The 20963-nt window shown below is 38.6% G+C and overlaps 2 protein-coding genes and 1 long non-coding RNA gene across 3 annotated transcripts; 1 reads left to right on the top strand and 2 right to left on the bottom strand.

Annotated features, from left to right (window-relative positions):
- Nucleotides 1–3389: 3389 nt before the first annotated feature.
- LOC123974708 (cytosolic sulfotransferase 3-like) lies at nucleotides 3390–8446 on the bottom strand. The gene is made up of 7 exons (XM_046055558.1): nucleotides 7664–8446; nucleotides 7404–7532; nucleotides 6579–6679; nucleotides 6362–6488; nucleotides 6176–6273; nucleotides 3857–4031; nucleotides 3390–3741 (listed from the first exon to the last, which is right to left on the bottom strand). Exons 1-7 carry the CDS (start codon nucleotides 7800–7802, stop codon nucleotides 3629–3631), a joined length of 882 nt encoding a protein of 293 aa, XP_045911514.1. The 5' UTR covers nucleotides 7803–8446; the 3' UTR covers nucleotides 3390–3628.
- LOC123974711 lies at nucleotides 3977–13769 on the top strand. Its single transcript, XR_006825913.1, has 3 exons — nucleotides 3977–4042; nucleotides 7380–7512; nucleotides 13601–13769. It is a non-coding gene; the product is annotated as an uncharacterized LOC123974711 (long non-coding RNA).
- Nucleotides 13770–15708: 1939 nt separating this feature from the next.
- On the bottom strand, nucleotides 15709–18860 carry LOC123974705 (cytosolic sulfotransferase 3-like). Its single transcript, XM_046055553.1, has 8 exons — nucleotides 18662–18860; nucleotides 18193–18331; nucleotides 17953–18081; nucleotides 17642–17742; nucleotides 16570–16696; nucleotides 16361–16458; nucleotides 16080–16254; nucleotides 15709–15975 (listed from the first exon to the last, which is right to left on the bottom strand). The coding sequence occupies exons 1-8, from the start codon at nucleotides 18680–18682 to the stop codon at nucleotides 15863–15865; spliced, it is 903 nt and encodes a 300-aa protein (XP_045911509.1). The 5' UTR covers nucleotides 18683–18860; the 3' UTR covers nucleotides 15709–15862.
- Between the last annotated feature and the right edge of the window lie 2103 nt (nucleotides 18861–20963).

Raw genomic sequence — 20963 nt, 5'->3', positions numbered from 1 at the left:
AGTTTACACTGTGTTAAATGCAGTAATCAGATTACTCTCTCTAAGTTAGCTTAGCACAAACACTGGCAATGGGGAAACATTCTTTCTAGTGGCAACAAAAGCACAAAAAACGACTTTTCAATTTAGATTCAGTTGGTGTACAGACAACAGATAAATACAGTATAACATGGTAATTAGTGAGCTGTAGAGGTGCTGGTAGGCGAATTTTGTTGGACCATGTTAGCTGCTTCTAGTCTTTGTATTAAGCTAACTGGCTGTAGCCAAAATTGACAGATACAAGAGTAGTATCGATCCTCTTATCTAACTTTCCATCACAAAGTGAATAAGCATGTTTCTGAAATTGTCAAACTTTAAGTTGTGAGAAGATATGTTTTTCTAATTTCTGCATTCTCTACACATACAGTCTGTTATTTTAGCAGAGATAATCTACCTTAGACATGTATAGTCACTTGATTTACTTTGCACTTCATTGCATGTACACCAGAAAATAGCAACAGGTTGGATACATACTCCACACCCTGGTTGTCACATCAGAGACAACAGTGACTTAAATTTTAAACAGATTTGCCACACAATCTAACCCATTAAATTATCTTCACATAGCCTACAATTAGGTCCCGTACAAATTGCAGTGTGGAAGATAAGTGTGGGCTCAAACGTTACGTTCATTGTTTTACCGTTGGTGTGAGAGACCCAGTTTCAATTCCCACTGTGACATGTCCACCAATGTGTACCTGAGCAAGACACTCAACCTCTGACATATATAGCAATTGTAAGTACTGAACCCCACTGTGCATAATTTGAAAAAAATCTGAGAACATACACTACCTTGTCCATATTACTGATAGTCCTCTGACTGCTGTTTCCTGGTTGTATTTTTCTCTTATACCAGTGTGTTTGTTGTGTTAATAGTAAATCTTTACCCTTCCTCCCCTCTCATTGCAAACCGACCTCTGTCTCTACTGTGATCACACAGTAGAGACAGAGATTATTGACAGAGATAATTTGCAGATATGATTTGACCGTCCAGCCCCTCACTGTCCTTTTGGGTTTCATTGGTCATTTGCCACTGTTCTCCTGTTCTTTATAGGCATAAAATATGCTCTGTGTTACCTTGCCTTTGTGACTGGCAGATTAAATATACACACCCACTTTACCAGCAATTCAATTAATATACCCCTTTTCACCACAATGTGACCAGTCAAAGCACGAGAAGCACAAGTTGATTTTATAACATCGTGATGGCTGCATTCGGTTTAGGGGAGCCAGTCTCAGAACTCTGGTTTTCTGGTACCCACTGACACAGCTCACTAGGACATGCAATGGTGCCATTATTAATGTTATAATTTACACCTGTGCTTTTCCTGCTTTGACAAGTCGAAATGTCTGTTGTGAAAAGGGTTTAGATGTATTATAGGAACCGAACACCAGACTCAAAGATGGTGCCTAGTCACTTCAATGAAGATTTCCAAGAGTGCAATTTTAGCTTCTCCAACAGGCTAACATCACATGTAACAACCACCTTGTATGTTTTAGGTAATTTATCATAATATTTCTTTTAAGACTCACAAAGAAGGAATATTAGCAATTTTTTGCCTCACAAAAATCATCACCTTAATACTGTTTAAAGTCTTGAGCAGAGAAATGTGACCGTTTTTTAAACCTGGTAAAAATTAAACAACATTTTAAAAATGGCCATTAATGGAAGTTTGAAAATGTTGACGTAACATTGTTACCAGAAACACCGTGAGAACCAGGCCAGAGACCAAATGGATTTTTCAGTTGGTCTAGTAGGCCTAAAGCCACAATCCATAGAAGGCAAGGCAAGTTTATTTGTACAGCACATTTCAACAACAAGGTAATTCAGAGTGCTTTACATAAAACATAGAAGCAACAGGGAAATATAAAAAAAGTTGAAAAAGATTTAAATAGAAAATAAAAACAGGCGGGTCTCTCACCATTGCTTATTTTACTACTTCGATTCCCCATCTCTCACTCTATCCTTTTTTTTAACACTTTTTTTTTCTCTAACCCATATTCCTTACATACAGTCTCATAGAAGCACTGGGGTGGAATCCCAATCCATGGAACATTCACCAATTTCATGCAGTTTCAGTGGAGTGAAAAGAAAAGAAAAGAAAGAAGTTTTAAAATGTTCAAAAAGATTAGTGTAAAATATGTGTACTAGAAGTCGTAGTACTTTGTAGCACTTTTTAAAAGGTTAGAGAGGATAATTATTAATAGACCAAGGATCAAAGTGCTGTTTCTTTAGTAACTATAATCACAGCAGTCTTAAAGGTGGTGCAGAAATCTAGGATTGTGTATCAAAGTTCCTATTGTTTCTGATTAAGTGAGCGAAATCTCTACTTTAGCAGTGAGCAGAGCAGCAGGCCCGGCTCCAGGATGAAGCGACTGAGGGGGCAGTTAAAAGTGACGTAATTTTAACGGCGTTAATGCATAAATGCAGTTTTCAGTCTTTATCTTGTGTGACAGTGACACCTCTTAACAAAAGTGGGTGGTAGCCTATATAGCCTAGGCTACGTTGGTGGTTATAGACTGGGAGGGCAGCAGGGTGCGAACTACGGGGGAGCTTAGCATGATTTGTGATATTTCAAGGTGTCAGCATGCAGCATTATTGACATTAATCTCTATATTTTTCTATCATCATGGATCATGTGGAGCGACAGACCAGTTGCTCTGCGATCCGGTCGGCCCCACTCACTCTCTGGTACGGGTTGTGTCGCTAGTATAAATGACACGCTGTGAACGGTTGTAGCAAAATGGCTACATATGATAATAACATTTATTATTATTATTATTATTATTATTATTATTATTTTAAGACAAACAAGCCTGATACTTGTTAGCAGCTATTAATTATTTATTTCCAAGAGACTGATTACAGCTGTTATTTACAAGTTTCAACAAGGGATCAACATATGAAAGTGTTATGAAAGTCAACATCAGTGTTCAGTCAACAATGAGAATTTCTTTTTACTTCACTGCATTTATTTGATAGCTTCAGTTAGTTACTTTACAAAGAAAGATTTTTACACGCAAAACATATAAAGAGTTAAAAAAAATATAACGTTTTTTTAATAAATTAAAGACCTAACAGTTTATACAAGGACAGGTAGTTCATTGATTGACAGACATATAGCCACGTTTATGTAATTTTTCCTGTATAATCAGATAAAAATATTTGCTTTTCTTTTAGATTATTTTAATGTATTTTTAATCTTTGAAGGTTTGAACTGACAAAACAAGCATTGTGAAGGTGTCACTTTGGGCTCTGTTGTGACAACATTTCTCACTATTTCCAAAAAGTTTATAATCGATTAATGGAGAAAATTATCAGCAGATTTTTTTTTTGCATCACACTGGAATTAATTACTTTTTTCAATGAAAAAGGTCAATAATTGCTTTTACATTAATGCATGAATAATAATAATCTAATGATTTATAATAGTGTCAGTCCTGGGGGCATTTTGCTTTTAATACTTTAAGTACATTTTCCTGATTATACTTACATACTTTTATAATGTAACATTTTCAGTACTTTTACTTGTAACTGAGTATTTTTACAGTGAGGTATAACTACTTTTACTTAAGTAAAGGATCTGAACACTTAAACTTCAGTACGAAACTTCAGTGTAGGATTCTTCATTTTCTGCTTGTAGTCCTCCTCAAACTGTTCATCCTGGGCCACGGTGAAATAGTTCTTCCAGTCACCAACTTTCCCTGGAGAAGCAGAAAGAATTATTCAGGCGATTTAAAATCAATCAGCGATACATGGTTTGAGCAGATTATGGTGTAAACAGAAAAAAACGGAGCAAGTAGACATTTTTCACTGTACCTTTTCTCATGAAAGGAGACACCTTTTGATTCATAACTTGGGAAGTGGAATAGTTTGTCATTTTGTTTGCTTTCATGTTGTCAAACGTCACTCCATTTGTGACTCTTTCCGTCTCCTCAGCTGAAGGAGACAAACCAAGGAAGGAACAGAGACGGTCTATCTCTCGTCCACAGTCCTGCAGAAAATGTAAGAATCTCAGCATCAGCCTTTGTGACAATTAAAATAACTATACATAGTCATCTTTCTGAATGACTTTCAGACTTACAAAGGCTATTATTGTTATTGACACATCTCTATACAACAGTGATGCGCCTCCTGCTGGTTATGGTGTTCACATGGTTGACTCATTCTGTCCTTTCCTCAAGTCTGATCTGATTAAAGAAAAGCCAATCACGAGGGCAGCTACAGTGGCTGACGCAGCACAAAAGGTGTCTCTTTTGAGACAGCAGAGAGTAGCCCATCAAGAAATGAGGTTTCTTTAGGTATATTTATTAGGAAATTATATTTATTTAATTATTCTTTAAAACCATATGTTATTGTGACTTAGCCACTGACAGATAACATGGAAAATGTAAGCCAAGAGTGTATAACACTGTCACTGTTTCTGCACCACAGTCCATTATAAACCACATATTAGATGTAGTTTATACAGACACTGACAAGGGAAACACATTAATTCTCTCTGTGATAATGGTCCATCGCCAAAACAGATTATAGTGCTTTGATGGCAGCAAAAATAAATAAATAAATACTTTGATAGCGGTGCTGAAATATATCTCAGTCATGACAGCAACAGATACTCACATAATCACTTCCTCTTTAGTGGATTTGCCTACAAAATAAAAGCGTGAGACGCTTGTTTACTGCAATGCTGTATTTGGAGTTGAACTTTTTTTTTACTTTGAAAAATTCTGAACGACATTAAAAAGTCTGATGCCTACTTGACACACCTCTAAAAGAGCCTTCAGAAAACGTGATTCCCCTGAATGTCCTCTGCCTGGAGATACTGGGGAAATGCAAAAGCGTCTGTAGTTTGATGGATGTGGATCAAACACCGAAACACAAACACTGCAGCACATGCCATAATGTGAGAAACATTCACTGCAGAATCCATTTGTTGAAGAGAGAAAAAAAAACTTACGCCAAGGTGGGATCAAATACTCAACACTTGGGTTGCAAGTCTCATATACCTTACCAATTAAGCTAACCAAACATGTTGATGTAAGCCAAAATTATGGCTTATATTCTCATCCATCTAACAGTTGAAAATATTGCCCCGATGCAAAACTTATTTGCCGACCCCTGCTGTATATTTTTACTTCATCTTCTTCTAACGTACGTATTCAATATAGTGATGAGTGTAACATATTCATATCTGTACAGTACATGTGAAGCTGGAGCAAGGAGGCAGTTAGCTTAGCTTAGCATAAAGACAGGAAACAGGAGGAATCTGTTAGCCTGACTCTGTCCAAAGGTATAAATATTTTCCTCTACTAGCACCTCCCAATGCTCATAAATGAACACACGTAATATAATTTTGTTTAATTTGTACAAAATCTAAAATGTATAAAGAACAAACCGCTGCTTCAGTTTTATTTAATTGTATTGCTCATTCTGCCCGTCAGCTCACTTCCTCCAAGCCCCTGCCTTTCTAAGCAACCTTTCATCCCACCATTCACAACCTCTCCACAAGATGTCAGAGTTTCCTTCCTTTCCCTGTCACCAGCTCTTCACCTGCCAACACACCTGGCACTCATTTTCCCCATTCCTTCAGACCCTCTGCTCTAAGCCTGAGTTTTGTCATTATGTCCATTTAATTCACTGCTTTACAAGTCTGCCTCTTTGTCTGCATTTGGATCCTTAATCTTGTGCTTCATACACAAATCCTGACAATCATGGTTTAACAGGTGGTTAAGTGCCAGACTGTTTCTTGGCCAAGTGCAGCAGCTTCCTTGAGTCTTGGCTGCGGTGACTCCAGCAATGAAGACCCTGCTTTTTCCCCTTAATTCCAGTCCTTGTGCTAAGCTAAGCTAACCATATTCTTAATACTAACTTCATATTTACATACAGATATGAGAGTGGTATACGTCTTATCTAACTTTCCACAAGAAAGTCAAAATGTTAAACAACTTTTTTCATTATACAGCATGTTTTATAAGCAACCAACATTACATTTATTCATTATTTAGTTGACTCTGTCATCCAAAGCAACTTACAGTAACAACTGTAAACATTAATGACCAGCAGATGAATGAATAAAACTTCGTAAAAATATTTTCAAAGCTCCCTTGAAAACAACACAAACACTCCTAAGCTTACCTCAATCAGGTCTTCATAGAACATATAGTGAACGTTTGAATACGTCTGTTTCTTCTCCCACCAGCCGTTCACATGGTCATACCACGACCCAAACACCACTGAAGCCACAAAATAATATATGAGGGGACATTTGGGACATGATATGACATTGTGCATTCTTTTACATTAACACTACTTTGAACTTACTCTTTCCCTCCATGAAATCCTTTAGAAACGTGCTCCAGTCACCTGGTTCTGGATGGATACTGTTCATGCGGCCAAAGTGGAAATAAGACACTACACTGTCCTTTGCATTACGAGCCACATAAACTATCTATGCAAAGAGAAAACACTAAATTATAAACTATCTGCATCATAATTAAGTGGTTCATAACTCACATATTTCACAGACTAATGGCTTTACCCTGCTGTTCTGCTCCCAGAAAGACTTGGGCACAAACTGGACTGGTAGATGAGTTTTAATGAGACGAGGAGTGGTGGGAAGCTGGTCTGCCAAGTCTTTACCTTTGTGAAGAGAAACATTAGTGAGACAGAAAGACTTGTTAACATACCAGAGCCTAGCCTGAGCATTGTAATTATTCAGCTCATTGTTTTACTGTTCGGCCCGTAACTGTTTTGTTTCACTCTCATAGTGTTTTTAACTACAGAAAAAAGCTGTTATCAGTGAAAAACGTAAAACCTACTGTTCTACCTGCTCAGCACCAGACAGCAGACAGAGAAATTTAGCAGCTAGCTGGTGATAGCATTTAACAGCTAAAGAGCTAGATTTTATCAGGATTTGGTAGAGACCAAAAACGGAGCAAAAAGAGAGTAAATATTGGATTGATTTCACCAGATGGCCAAAAACACTTAAAATGAATGACTCTGTAACTGCTGGATGTGTAAATAAGCAACTGTTTGCTAAAAGGATGAACTTGAAAGCTGATATATAAATGTTGTGTTCAAAAAATTATTCCGCTGCCTTCAAGTGGCCAAAACACATTATGACCCTTTACACTTGACTGATAGCAAAGAGCTGCTGATTTACACATCCAGCAGCACACTTTCACCAAAACTCTGAGGCAAACTGGTTGATCAGGACTTTGTACAGTGTCTGTAAAATAAATTTAAGTCACTGTGGTTATAAACACTCAACAACCATAATGAAGGGTTTATGGACGAAATGACCAGTGTTGTTTTCTGTTTGTTTGTTTACTGTGTAAAGATCTGTTTAGACCCATGATTCAACCTGAGGGTCGAGAAGGTGTGCTGATCTCCAGAAACGGCACTCTTTCATGAATAGGAATGGACGCCTGGCGCTCTGGAGATGTCTGGGCAAAATACAGAAGATCCAGGATGTAAGAGACCCATGTTGTTCCTGAGATTAAAACACATGAATACATTGTGCCTGAACATAGGGAACATATCAATCCAGGCCATTCATCAACATAAAATTAAAAGTATAACTGTAATGGCACAAGTTCCATGCTCTTACTCACACATCCCCACCTGCTTTAGGGTAAGTAGCTATAAGAATATCATCTGGTCTGGCTTTGAAGTTCTGTACGCTGTCCCAGTTGTCAGTGAAGTATTTAACCATGGAGACTCCATGGAAGTCAAACAGTGTTGGACGAGGTGGCAGCTCCATCTGCGATAGTGACTCAGTCTAAATCTAAAATAGGTACCAAAATGACATTTTGAATATTATATGAACACAAACAAATTAGACCTAGTTCGTGATCATCTTGGAAATCATCTTGAATTCGTGTCAGGTTATCATTCTTTTCATAGGCCTATTCAAGAGTGAATTAAAAATTGCGACACACCTGCTCTCCGGACTGTTCAGCTCTCATTTAGACTGTGTAACCTGTGGCGGCGGCGGCCAATGAGGGGGTGGGGTCGGCAGCGGTGTATATTGTATTTGTATTGACAGTAAGTTATTCTATGTCATTTTCCACCTTCTGCAGTGGTGCGTTCACTGTCGCTCCCTAAAGTAAGATTTCGACTGTGTCCACCTAACGTAATAGCAGACAACATCTCTCTCTGTGTTTCCCTGCAGAATATTAAAGTGGGTTGTCAAATATACTTTGGCAGGTGCTAACATACCTGGCCGGCCCACAAATTAGGCCTAAGTAGCCTATATGTAGAAAACACTGTATTTAAAGTAAGTGCAAGCTGTAGGCCTATAATTTGTAAATAGGATATTAGGCCTTCAACCAAGTTTATGAAGTCTTCCAACTGCATGTGTCACGTGATTATTTTGGTCCAGTCATGATTGAGTGATCATGCCTGAACCTTCGACTACTTTAATTAACCCAAGAAGGAATATAATAATAATGATAATAATAATAATAATAATAATAATAATAATAACCCCCAAAAAACAGGGGAAAAAACAGAGGTATGAACCGAACTGTGGCATAAGCTTTTTATATACAGTCTATGGACGTAAGGTGAATTTCTCTTGTGCACCATCACTACTCACAAGCTTCTATTTTCGGCCGATTCATAGCCCTACATAAACTACATTACCCAGGGTGCCACTCAGCTTTTCCCATTCTCCCTATCTATTAATGCGGAGACAGAGTAGGGAGAACGTCGGGTGCCTTTCACTGACAATATTCAAAGTTTCATAAATTTTCATTAAATAATAGTTGACGTGCTACAACAAAGTCTCTAAATTATGAACTTATTGTTATACATTAACGGTTATGATTATTGAGGAGCTAGTAGGCTAGTTAACATTAACGATATTAAAGACTAACCACAATGTAGACCATTTTTCTTGCACAACCCAGGAAAACAACCCACACAAATGAAATTGCTGTATTGTCCAACTGGAATTACTATTAGTGGTAAACTATATACTTTAGACCTATAGGTCTAATGACATTATAATGAATACTCAAACATTAGTCCTAATCAAACTACAGTGATGTTCAGAATCAGGTTTATTTGTGATTAATGGTGGTTAATTGTTGAATCTCATGTTACATGTTTGTCATGTTTGTCATGAAATGTTACAAATACTCTATAAACAATCTGGCAGAGTATCCAAATGAAGTGTAACCTATATTTAATATTATACTAACATTAAACGTTTTTATTTAATGTTATAATATTATAGCCTAATAATACAGACATTTTTTAACTACTAGCCTACTTACTTATCCAGGTTGTGGATAGTGCATCTTTTTTTTCCCACTTCGAGCACTGGTTATGCTCAAGTCAAAAATAGGAAATTAAAAAACAGAACGTTGTCTGAATTTGATTTTTATGTTTAAAGTGTCCGATTTGTCTCACAAGAAAGTTGCTGACTTCTTTGTGTCTTGCATTTGATAAACATGCAGCACTTGGGCAATGGGGCTATACATGATTTAATTTAATGAATGAACATCAACATGAGTGTTTTTATCACCACAATATTTTGGGAAAGAAGAAACGAGGCTGAATTTGAAGCATACAGTTTAACTCACTGTATAGGCTACGGGACAGGAATTGGAAGCTTCAGAAGTTGCCTGAGAATCATCCATTTTTCAAGATTTCTTCAGTATCAAAATCTTCATTGGTACACACCAAAAATTATTAGTTATTAGTTAATTTTGTGAACTTTATTTTCCAAAAATGTAAACAAACGTAAAACGGGATTGCCCACATTCTAACTTACTGTATCCCTGGCAGCAGCTTCCTGTTTCGTGTAAGAGTTTCTCTCTAAACAGAACCGAAGACCTGTAACTTGACATGTTTAAAAATACTTTGCAAAAAAACATATTCATGTTCAAGCTCATTTTCGTTACATCAAACCAGGGAGCGCCATTGCACAGCTTTATGTGCTGCAAAGGCAGGCAAAAGTTATCAAGACACACACACACACAAATTCAGCAACTTCCTGGTCACAAAAATTGGACACAATAAATCAGATCGAAAGATCGAAAATACAAAAAACAAGTGATTATCATTTCTGTATTGAAAATGACAACAAATGATGATACACAGATTATATAATCCAGTGTGGATACAAAATGATCACATTGGAACTAGTATTTACAATAGTAGCCAGTGCAATAGGATAAAGTCAGTAATTTTTGTGTTTTTTGCATTTAAGAGAAATATGACAATACAGACTATACAAAGATTTACTGGGGCCTTACGTATACAGATTAAGTTTTGAAAACCAATGATTAAGAGGCTTCTTTGCCTTTCTGGTTCACTCCTGTCAACTCAAATAGTCTCCAGATTGTGAATAAGGTACACAGGTAGACAATCTTGTATTAAACTTTTAAACTATTAAGTGGCTAGTTATATGTTTGCTGTGTATAACCTGACCTAACTTTAGAAGCATGAAGCCAGAAAAATGTTTTTACTCTGGTAAATTAATATCTGTAACCCTACTAGGTTCCCTTTTGTGAATAATCGTGTTCAAAGGAGCTTGCACACTCACCCTGTTGAGTAGATATTTCCCAAAACAATGATTGTTTCCTGATCATGCACACTGAAGAAGTCAGTTTGGTTGTTGTGTAATACTCACTGTGACACCTTCCTGAAATAATGTACTGTAGGCGTGTATAGCTACTGTTGGCATGTGTCATTTCACATCAGCTTATAATTTTACAGCTGAACGTGAACCACTGGTATCAGGTTAGAAGTATAATCTATGTCCTGACAAATTCAGGTTATACCATTTACATTTACTCATTTAGCTGACTTACAATCCACTTACAATTGCAATGTACTGTTAGTGTTACACAAAATTAAAATGTTCTATTTATTTGTAATTATTGTTATAGGGTTGATCTTTGCACGCACATAATGGAATAGTAAACAGAGTGAATAATTCAGAGATAGCCACTTCCAGTCTATGTGGTAAGCTAACTGGCTGCAGCCTTTTTAATTGATAGATACAAGAGTGGTATTGATCTTCTCTTCTAAGTTTCTAAGTTTTCCTACGAGTAAGTTGTGAGATGATTTTTTTGTGTGTATTTTCTACACACACAGCCTCTTATTTTAGCATGTCTACTCACTTGATCAGCAATTCAATTAATATACCCTTTTCACTACAATTCAACCAGTCAAAGCAGGAGAAGCACAAGTGGATTTTGTAACGTTAATGATGGCTGCATTCAATTTAGGGTAGCCAGTCCCAGGGCTCTGGTATTCTGGTACCCACTGACACAGCTCACTAGGACACTTAATGCAATGGTGCCATTGTTAATGTTATAAATTACACCCGTGCTTTTCCTACTTTGACAAGTCAAATGTCTGTTGTGAATAGGGTTTGGATGTATTATAGGAACCAGATACCAGAGTCAAGGATGGTGCCTAGTCACTTCAGTGAAAATTGTCCAACTGCAGACTGTGAGCCAATGGGACGAGAGCAGGGTCCCCAGACATGAGGTGTGTCATGCTACAATCTGTCTGTGAAAATTCTCAGTCATCCAGGTCATAGTTATCCAACAAAGGTTAAAGTCAAGGGCAACTGGACTTGGTTGAAGATACTGGAAGACGTTTCATCTCTCATCCAAGGGACTTCTTCAGTTCTGACTGACTATAGGGAAACTCAGTTATTTAACCTCAGTGGGGTTATTTTCCGGGATCGTCGATACCACTGGTTCATTAGTGTTCCTGGTTGTTGTAATGTCGTTATGGTCGTTAGGACTACCGGAGGCCAAGACTGAACAACCATCGTTGGTATCTTCACCTGAAGCCAATAGGTTACGTTTGTTGAGTTTCCTGGGAAGTGATGAAAGGACAGCATTGTAAGTGGGGGATAAGTGGTGGCGTAGACCCCCTCCCCTGTTCAATGACGGCTTCTCAACCCGGGTGTAGATGGGTTCCTTGACACCTCTTTCAAACCATCCATCTTCTCTGTCTAAAATGTGCACCTGGTGGTCCTTAAACGAGTGCCCTCTGTCCTTCAGATGTAAGTAAACTGCAGAGTTGGCCCTTCTGTGTTGAGCTATGTGTTTGTGTAGTGGTTGTTTAGTCTCCCCAATATACAGGTCTGTGCATTCCTCACTGCACTGGACTGCATACACTAGATTGCTTTTCTTGTGTTTGGGTGTGCGGTCTTTGGGGTGTACCAGTATCTGTCTTAGTGTGTTCTTGGGTTAAAAAAACACAGAGATGTTGTGTTTGTTGAAAATCCTCCTGAGTTTCTCTGATACTCCAGACACGTATGGAATCACTATGTTGTTGCGTTTGACCTTCTTTTCCTCCTCCCCTGTAGTTTTGTTCTTCCTGGATCTTGTGGCTGTTTTCACAAAGGTCCATTTAGGGTATCCACAGGCTGTAAGTGCCCCCTTCAGGTGGTTCTGTTCTTTCTCTCTGGCTTGGGCGCTTGTTGGTATGTTTTCCGCTCTGTGGTGCAGTGTTCTCATGACCCCTAGCTTGTGCTCCAGTGGGTGGTGGGAATCAAAGAGTAGGTATTGGTCTGTGTGTGTGGGTTTTCTGTAAACACCAATTTGCAGGCTCCTGTCCTCTTCAATGTGTACACGGCAGTGCAGGAAGGCAAAACTGTTGTTGTGGACATCTTCTTGTGTGAACTTGATGTTACTATCCACAGAGATGCTGTGTTCTTTGAAGGCTCGCACTTGGTGGCTTTTAATTCCTAACGACCATAGCGACTGTCGTTACAACAACCAGGAACACTAATGAACCAGCTTTTCCTGTGTCTGGAAGTTTTGGCGTACAGTGCTCTGTAGCACCGACCAGTGGGGAATAGTTGAAACAGGTTGTGTCCTTGGTACGATGGATCGGCAGTGATTTTTCCTGCCTTTTTCCTGACTCTGGATATGTAAAAATCCTGAATGGTGGGCAGGTCTGCACAGATGATTCTTTCAGCAGTCCTAACTGTCCGTCGTAGTTTGTTCCTGTCCTCTTTGGTGGCAGATCCAAACCAGACAGTGATGGATGTACAACACTGAATGATAGCCGTGTAAAATTGGATCAGCAGCTCCTTAGGCAGTTTGACCTTCCTGAACTGGAACCAGAAGTACTGCCCAGCCTGGATGATTGTGACTATGTTGGACGCCCACTTTCGATCCTGGGAGATTGTGGATCCCAGAAATCTGAAGGTTTTTACAGCAGACCAAGTTTTGCTGTATTGTGATGTGTGCTAGTGTTGTGAGGCTCCTCCTGAAGTCCACTGTCATCTACAGTTTTGGGCCTATTAATCTCTAAATTGGTGTCTGACTGCAACTAATATTAATAGTAGAAATGATGTTAAACCCAACAAAGCGGTTTTACGACAAAACGTATCATCAATAATGTGTTTGAACTATATTATATTTTCTATAATATGTACTATATATACTAAGTATATATAAGTATATATTGTGATGCCCTGTGGGGTCATGAGTGGGCGTGGTCTATCTCTCTCTCCCTTGTAGATCAAGAGCTCGTTATGGTAACTGGAGCACCCTGTCACCCTGTCTTTTCATTCTGCAGGAAGCTACTGTTGAGACCAGGTCAGACCTCCCTGTGGGCCGGCTCCCCGGTTTCCCCTTCAGTTTGATTTTCTTTGGTTTTGGATTATTGCTTTGTAGTATTTACCTTGTTTTCACCTACTACAACACCTTCACACATATATATTCATGTATCCATCATCCTGTGCACACTCTAGTGAAACCACAGACTACATACCTCATACTTTAATTATGTTAATACGAAATAACTATTAATTTGGCTTATTTTCGTTAAATAAACATATGTTGTTAACCATTTACCATGGTGTGTCTCCCTTCTGTTGTGGCCTTCTGAGCCAGGTCATAACAAAATATATATATATATAGTATATACTATAAGTGTTATCAGTCTAATCTTGATGATTATCGCTTTAATATTTGTTTAGGTTTTAATATAGGGAGATATGGTAAAATGCTTACTAAGGTAGGAGGGGTCATCTTGCCGGCTGTGTCCAGGCCATTAAAAGGCAACTCCACCGATATTACAAATCAACGTCTGTTCACAGGGCTTTGGAAGTATTACTGCACATGTGCAAAAAGTAGTGTAAGGCCATTTTTGGCTCCAAAGTGAACTGCGAGAATTGGGTAAGCATGGACATGGGAAGTGGGGGAGCTGAGGGGGTTTCAGCACCCCCTGAAATCAGGCATGATAAAAAAACTCATAATGACTTTATCCTTTTTTACTAGGACTTATATCTGTGGTATACTACTATTTGTGGTAGGAAAGAGGTTTGACTGTTTTTTATCCATTGTTTATCATGAATGTCTTATTCTATAAAAAAACCTCATTTCAAGGCAGGTCAGATCTATCACATGTGACCACTTTGAGGTGTTCTAGGTAGTTTCGGCCCTGCCCACACACACGGGTATTTATTAAAACAGCATTTTCTCTGTGTTTTGGCCTTTCGTCCACACACAAACAGTGTTTGAGATCACTGAAAAAGAGCCTTTTTGAAAACACCTGCCAGGGTGAAGAAACTCTGTTTGCAGTGTTGTAAACGGGGTGAGATTTTGGCTTGTGATGTCAGAGTGCGTGCCGTTATCGCGTTTATTTACATGGGGCGATATTTTGTGCAATGGTCGAAACAGTCCTCGTTCTAAGATTTGTGTTTTGCTAACTTTATATTTGCGTGTGATATTGAGGAATAACTCCATATTGCTGGCAGGAATATTTTTTTCAGGTTTCGGATAGGCCAACATGGCTTTAATGTTAGGGCTAGTGTTGGCGCTTCAATTGTGTTTTTGTGGACAGAGATATTTTTTAGATATTTAACAGAAGGGGAAAAACCCCATTTTTAAAAATGAACATATACATGTGGACTAGGTTTTAGAGTGTCCCACTGAATCAAAGGAAACAAAGACATCAGGACACATGGTCAGACAGACCTAGAGAGTTCAGTTCAGGAAACTACATCTAGAGTATACTTAATTTAACTTTTCAAAATCCAAGTTACAAAGTGCTTTCACAAGGGCAAATATAAGACACACCCAAAAAGGATAAAACAAGAAACAAGATAAAAACAAGTACAACAGGGTGTGGGATTTGGTTATAGATCTAGAGGATATATTTAATAATGTTTAATCATACAGCACTACCACAGAGAAAGAGACAATTAGTTCAGTGTTCCTATTATCATATTAAATGTCTAATGCTTATTTAATACCTATCTAATTAGTGGAGGGAGTTTCCAAGGCCCTTTCATTGCCATTTCCCATTGCCCACCAGATTCCCTTGGACTTTCTCTCCTTTTCACGTCACCTGACTGCCCCACCCATTTACACACCTGTTCACCTGCTTCTCCAATGAGCCCTGCAGTTACCAGGAGCAGGTTTAACCTGAAAACAGTTTGCACCATTTTGCTACAGTTTCCGGGTTGAGCAACATGTTTCCTCAAAGCGGTGTGCAACAGACTTGTATATAAATGTGCATAGAAACACTTATTTTATGTATGTAGGTACATACATGTAGCTTTATATTCATTGGTAATATACTTAAGTGCTTCTTTTATATGGTTTGTTCTATTTTGTTGTTTATTTTCTATTCTATTTAAATATTGTAATTCCTGATTTCACATACAGAAGAAAAGAATGTGAATGAGCTATTATTGTTTAATTGCAGATCTAAAAAATATGAAAAACACTTCTGCTGTCACATGCAACTTAATACATTAGGTGCAATTGTTTTACAGAAATGCCACATGTCTAGGCAATCATATACCCATCTCCACATAGCCATGTCCAGTGTTCAAATTTCAGTGCGGAACTGAAGTGTTGGGTCCTTCATCTTCTTCTTGTAGTCTTCGTCAAACTGTTCACTCTGCGCCACAGTGAAATGGTTCTTCCAGTCACCAACCTTCCCTGTAGAACCACACAAAAACAGTCATGTATTTTAGCTAAAGAAGGATTTCTTCTTTGCTTTTTTCTTTCTTGTCACGCATTTTATTATTTATTTATCTGGTTACCTTTCCTCATAAAAGGAGAAATTTTGAAATCCATAACTGAGAGCGTAGAATAGTTGGTCATGTCGTCCTTTTTCATATTATCAAACTGCACTCTGTCTGTAATTCTTTGCTTCTCCTCAGCTGTAGGAGACAAACCGAGAAAGTGGCAGAGTTTGTCTATTTCCCGACCAGTATCCTGGGAACACAACAACCAGATATCATTGTTACATCATTACCAACTAGAGGAGAACTTTGGAAAAGTAACCTGAATGGGAAGATACCCACAAAAACAAATACAATACCTCAGTCAGATCTTCGTAGAACATGTAATGGATTTTTGAATAAGTCTGTTTCTTCTTCCACCAGCCGTTCACATGGTCATACCAGGGTCCAAACACAACTGAAGCCACAGAACAATGCATGTAAGCACTTCAGTAGCGTTCAGTAAAAATTGGTGCAGCTCTGTGCCAACAAAAAACCCTACTCTGTTGTTGCAATTTTTCATACATACTCTTTCCCTCCATGAATTTGTGGATGTAGCTGTTCCAGTCTCCAGGCTCTGGCTGGACCATGTTCATGCGTTCAAAGTGAAAATAAGACACCATGTTGTCTTTGGCATTGCGGGCCACGTAGATCATCTACAAAAGAAGAAAACACTTTTATCTGACAATACATGAGACATAATACATTTCTACACACCTAAGTGTTTGTTGTGGTAACTGGAAATAGACATGCCTCATATTCTGCTGCTTCTGTTTGTCATCATTCAGCTTTTAAATAAAATATCTAGGGCTGGACACGTTAAGCATTATTCTTGCATGAATGTCATCTATCCCTGGCTCAGCTTCCCATGTACTGGACCCTGATTCTGCTTGTACTGATTGTACAGCTACATATGTATGAGAAGAGCATCAGTAATAAATATAACTAATGATAATCCGTTTTCTAATTCTTTCTATGGATAATTGCCTACCCAGTCCTGCACACTGGCCCTGTACCTGTCATTGTTTCTGGTTCCATTATCCTTCTCCTCCTGCTTCTCCTGCTGCTTCTCTACATCATCCTTTTCCTACAGCTCCTCCTCTTCCTTCAACTGTTGTTTGTAATATGGGGCGGCTGTGGCTCAGGCGGTAGAGCGGGTTGGCCGTTAATCAGAAGGTCGGCGGTTCAATCGTGTCCGCTCACAAGTATATTCGAGGCTTAATGCTTGCTTACGCTGGATGCCATAGTGAAGTGGATAGCTACACACGCTGATTAGTATTGGGGAAGATGTCAGTCTTAGGAATGTTCTTAAAATCACAACGTAGTCACTTGGCCCTGCGGCGTTGCTCTTTGCTCTGGTGATCAGACAGGGAGGCAGTGCTCCGCATGTTAAGTACACAATACACTAGTTTAGAATTAATTATTTAATTTTGTGCATAACTATGCGATTAATCGCAGAAAAACCTGCGATTAATCGTGATTAAAATTTTGATCGCCCAGCACTAGAAATATCCTTAATGCTGCTGAAGTTACTCTGTCCTCTGTTTCAGCATCATGTGATCATATGTTGATGTAATGTAAATAACATGCAAACTACTGACCCTGCAGTTTTGCTCCCAAAAGGACTGTGGCACAAACTGGACTGGAAAATGAGTTTTAATGAGGCGAGGAGAGGTGGGGAGCTTGTCCGCCAGATCTTTTCCTATATGAAGAAGTAAAAATAAAACCTAGTTTCTTGACTGCTGAAGTGTGGTAAACACTTGTTAGAAACACAACACACAATACTAATGAAGATGTTTCAGATACATTGCTAAAGTTTACCAAATAAGTTTAACTTTAAGCAACAATAACTTTATGTTTGTATGATTTGTGTATGTGAAAAATGGTGAGTATGTTTAACCGTCTAATCAACCTGAATCCAAAGATGGGATGGTGAGCTCCAAGAAGGGCACTCTCTCATAGATTGGCATGGATGTCTGACGCTCTGGGGATGTCTGACCAAAATACAGCAGATCAAGGATGTAAGAGACCCAGGTGGTTCCTAAAAGGTAGATGGAGGAAAATTAAAAAGACTGATTTAATCCAAACCCCTCACCTTGATACACACGTTTATTCCACAGCTACAGTAGAAAGTCCGTGTTTGCGGGCTGACCTGCTTTGGGGTATGTTGCAATAAGTATATCATCTGGCCTGGCCTGAAAGTTTTGAACGTTCGCCCAGTTGTCTGTGAAATAGTGGACCATTGAGACTCCCTGGAAATCTATCATTTCTGGTCGAGAAGGTAAATTCATCTACAAAAAGGGGGAAAAAAGAAAAAGGAAGATAATTAAAACGTATAAATACATGACCATTGTGTGACAAGGTTCAGTAACTTCACTATCAGTTGCAGACAGTGAAGTCAGATTGATCTAAACTTCTACAAAAAGGACAATAGTGTGCTCAAAGATTAAGTATATATTGTTCAAATAGATATAAAGGCTTTTGCATGCATTTTTAATACTTTAGTCTACATATACGTTCTTATCCACTCTGCATAACATGTTTAACAAGTTATGAGTCCTACTTAAAGGAAAAACAACTCTTTGAAGACAAGCTGCAGTGATTCATTAATTTAGACAAACCTTGTCCACATCAACTGACATGCTGAGCACTGCTGGTTTCTCTGCCGTATTTCTGACACTCTTCTCTTCTCCTGCTGTTGTTTCTGTTCCCAGACAATCCAACTATTCGCCTTCCTCTTTGTTCCCATTACATAACAGGGTTTCGGTTGTAATTCAGTCCTAGATATGAATAAAAGTTCCGGCTCCTCCCTCTCCCTACAGATTTTCATGCTGATTTCCGTAAAGGCTTTAACCCTTCATTGCCCTGTTTTCAGACTGTGACATGTTGTACATTGCGCAATAATATGCACAGGAAAGATGCATCGATAACACTCTTCAGATGTCCCAAATAATCCTGACAAACAAGTCTTCCTACTTCCCTTGTTATTTTTAACTGTTACATAGGGGAAACAGTATTTGTTCTGGAACATATTGTGTGCATATTTAAACAATGTTCATCACTTGGGAATTTGGGTTTAACTCAAACACATGCCAGTCTTTCTCATTTAAAGTGCCAATGAGGTTATACCACATGGGAAGAAGAACATGTGAAGTTGTTTTTGTTCTCGCAGTGTTTTTCTTGGAGCTACAGCTCTTTTCTGGCAAATTAAAGAAAAGTATGTCCGGGGTATCCGAGAGTACTCCCGTTTCCCACGTGTTTTATAAGAGTACTGGCCCGTTTTCAAAAATTCTTCTCAGTAAGTCTTAGGAGGAAATGAAAACAAAATCCTCACATGAGCACAGTTCTTCTCAGTGAGCACTTGAGCAATGTGCTGCTGTGGATATGTTTCAGCCTTTCAGGGACACTTCCATGTTGTGTGTCATGCGGCATTTAAAGGAAACTAATCAAATTCGATGTCTGGCATACAAAGTGATCAGGGCGTGATAGAAAACAATTTGACGCAGTGTGTTAGGGGGAGGAACCTTCTTCCAAAACATGTCAACTTTGCTTTTTCATATTAAAATATTCTCCACTACATTTCAACAGAGATTGAAGAAAAGGTGGCAAAAGCAAAGGGGGAAGGAGAGAAAAGGACGTTGGTTTTACAAAATTGAGTCACCATTTCATTGCCAATAAAATTCTAAGAAGAAAATCTAAAACTGGATGTTACGTAGTTAGATGTGACGTAATAAAGCCATAAAGGCCAGGAATAAAGCATTTAGAGAACTCAAGAAACTTCACTCTCAGGATGCATTGATCCAGAGAGCCCAAGCAATAGTAAGGAGGACAATAAGAATACAAAAACGAACATTTTGGAGGCAGTATTGTAGCACTATTGGAAGGGAAGTACAGCTGTCCGATGTGTGGGGCATGATTTGAAGAATGGGGGGGATTAGAAGAAATTATGAGATACCAGTGTTGAACACCAAGGACAAAATGGCTGTCAATAATTTAGAAAAGGCGGAACTTCTGGCACAAACATTTGAAAGGGTTCATAGTTCATGTAATCTCACAGATGAAGCTGGGCAGTGTAGAGATAAAATCCTGATGGAGAATCCCAAAATAATAGAGAAAAGGGAGGTGTTAGATCCGTTAGATCTACTATGTTTGAGCTAAGAAGAGCAATTACGAGTGCTCGTCAGACCACTCCAGGGAAAGATGCAATGTATGTTATGCAATGTTGGCACACATGACAGATAGTGCACTGGACACGGTGTTGGGATTGTTTAATAAAGTCTGGGATATTGGAAAACTTCCTTTAGCTTGGAAACAAGCAATAATAGTGCCCATTCCAAAACCAGGAAAAGATCAGTCAGACCCTTCTAGTTACAGACCTATTGCATTACCTTCACATTTATACAAAATTATGGAACGAATGGTCACTGAGCGGTTAACATATTTCCTAGAGATTAAAGCTCTTCTGTACCCGTACCAAAGTGGGTTCCGTAGGGGTCGGAATACAATGGATTCAGTATTGTGCTTAGAATCAGACATCAGGAAAGCACAGACCAACAAAGAAATATTGATAGCTGTATTATTTGACGTAGAAGAAGCATACGATATGCTCTGGAAGGAAGGGTTACTAATTAAGTTGAAGCAATTGGGTTATGAACTTTTTATTTGACAGGGAAATACAAGTAAGAGTAGGCACAGAATACTCTATACAGTGTATCTAAGGGGGAGAATGGGACTCCGCAAGGTAGTGTGTATAGCCCGCTGTTATTCAACATAATGATAAATGACATCTTCTCTCAGGTTGAACAAAGCGTAGGGAAATCTTTGTACGCAGATGACGGGGCTCTGTGGATAAGAGGCCGCAATGTTTTGCACGTCAGTAAGAAAATGCAAGCTGCAATAGTTGCTGTGGAAAAATGGCCAAAT

The sequence above is a fragment of the Micropterus dolomieu genome, linkage group LG08 (assembly GCF_021292245.1).
Source record: "Micropterus dolomieu isolate WLL.071019.BEF.003 ecotype Adirondacks linkage group LG08, ASM2129224v1, whole genome shotgun sequence".
Taxonomy (NCBI): domain Eukaryota; kingdom Metazoa; phylum Chordata; class Actinopteri; order Centrarchiformes; family Centrarchidae; genus Micropterus; species Micropterus dolomieu.
The sequence above is the reverse complement of the archived record's forward strand: the minus strand, read 5'-3'. Positions and strand labels throughout refer to the sequence as shown.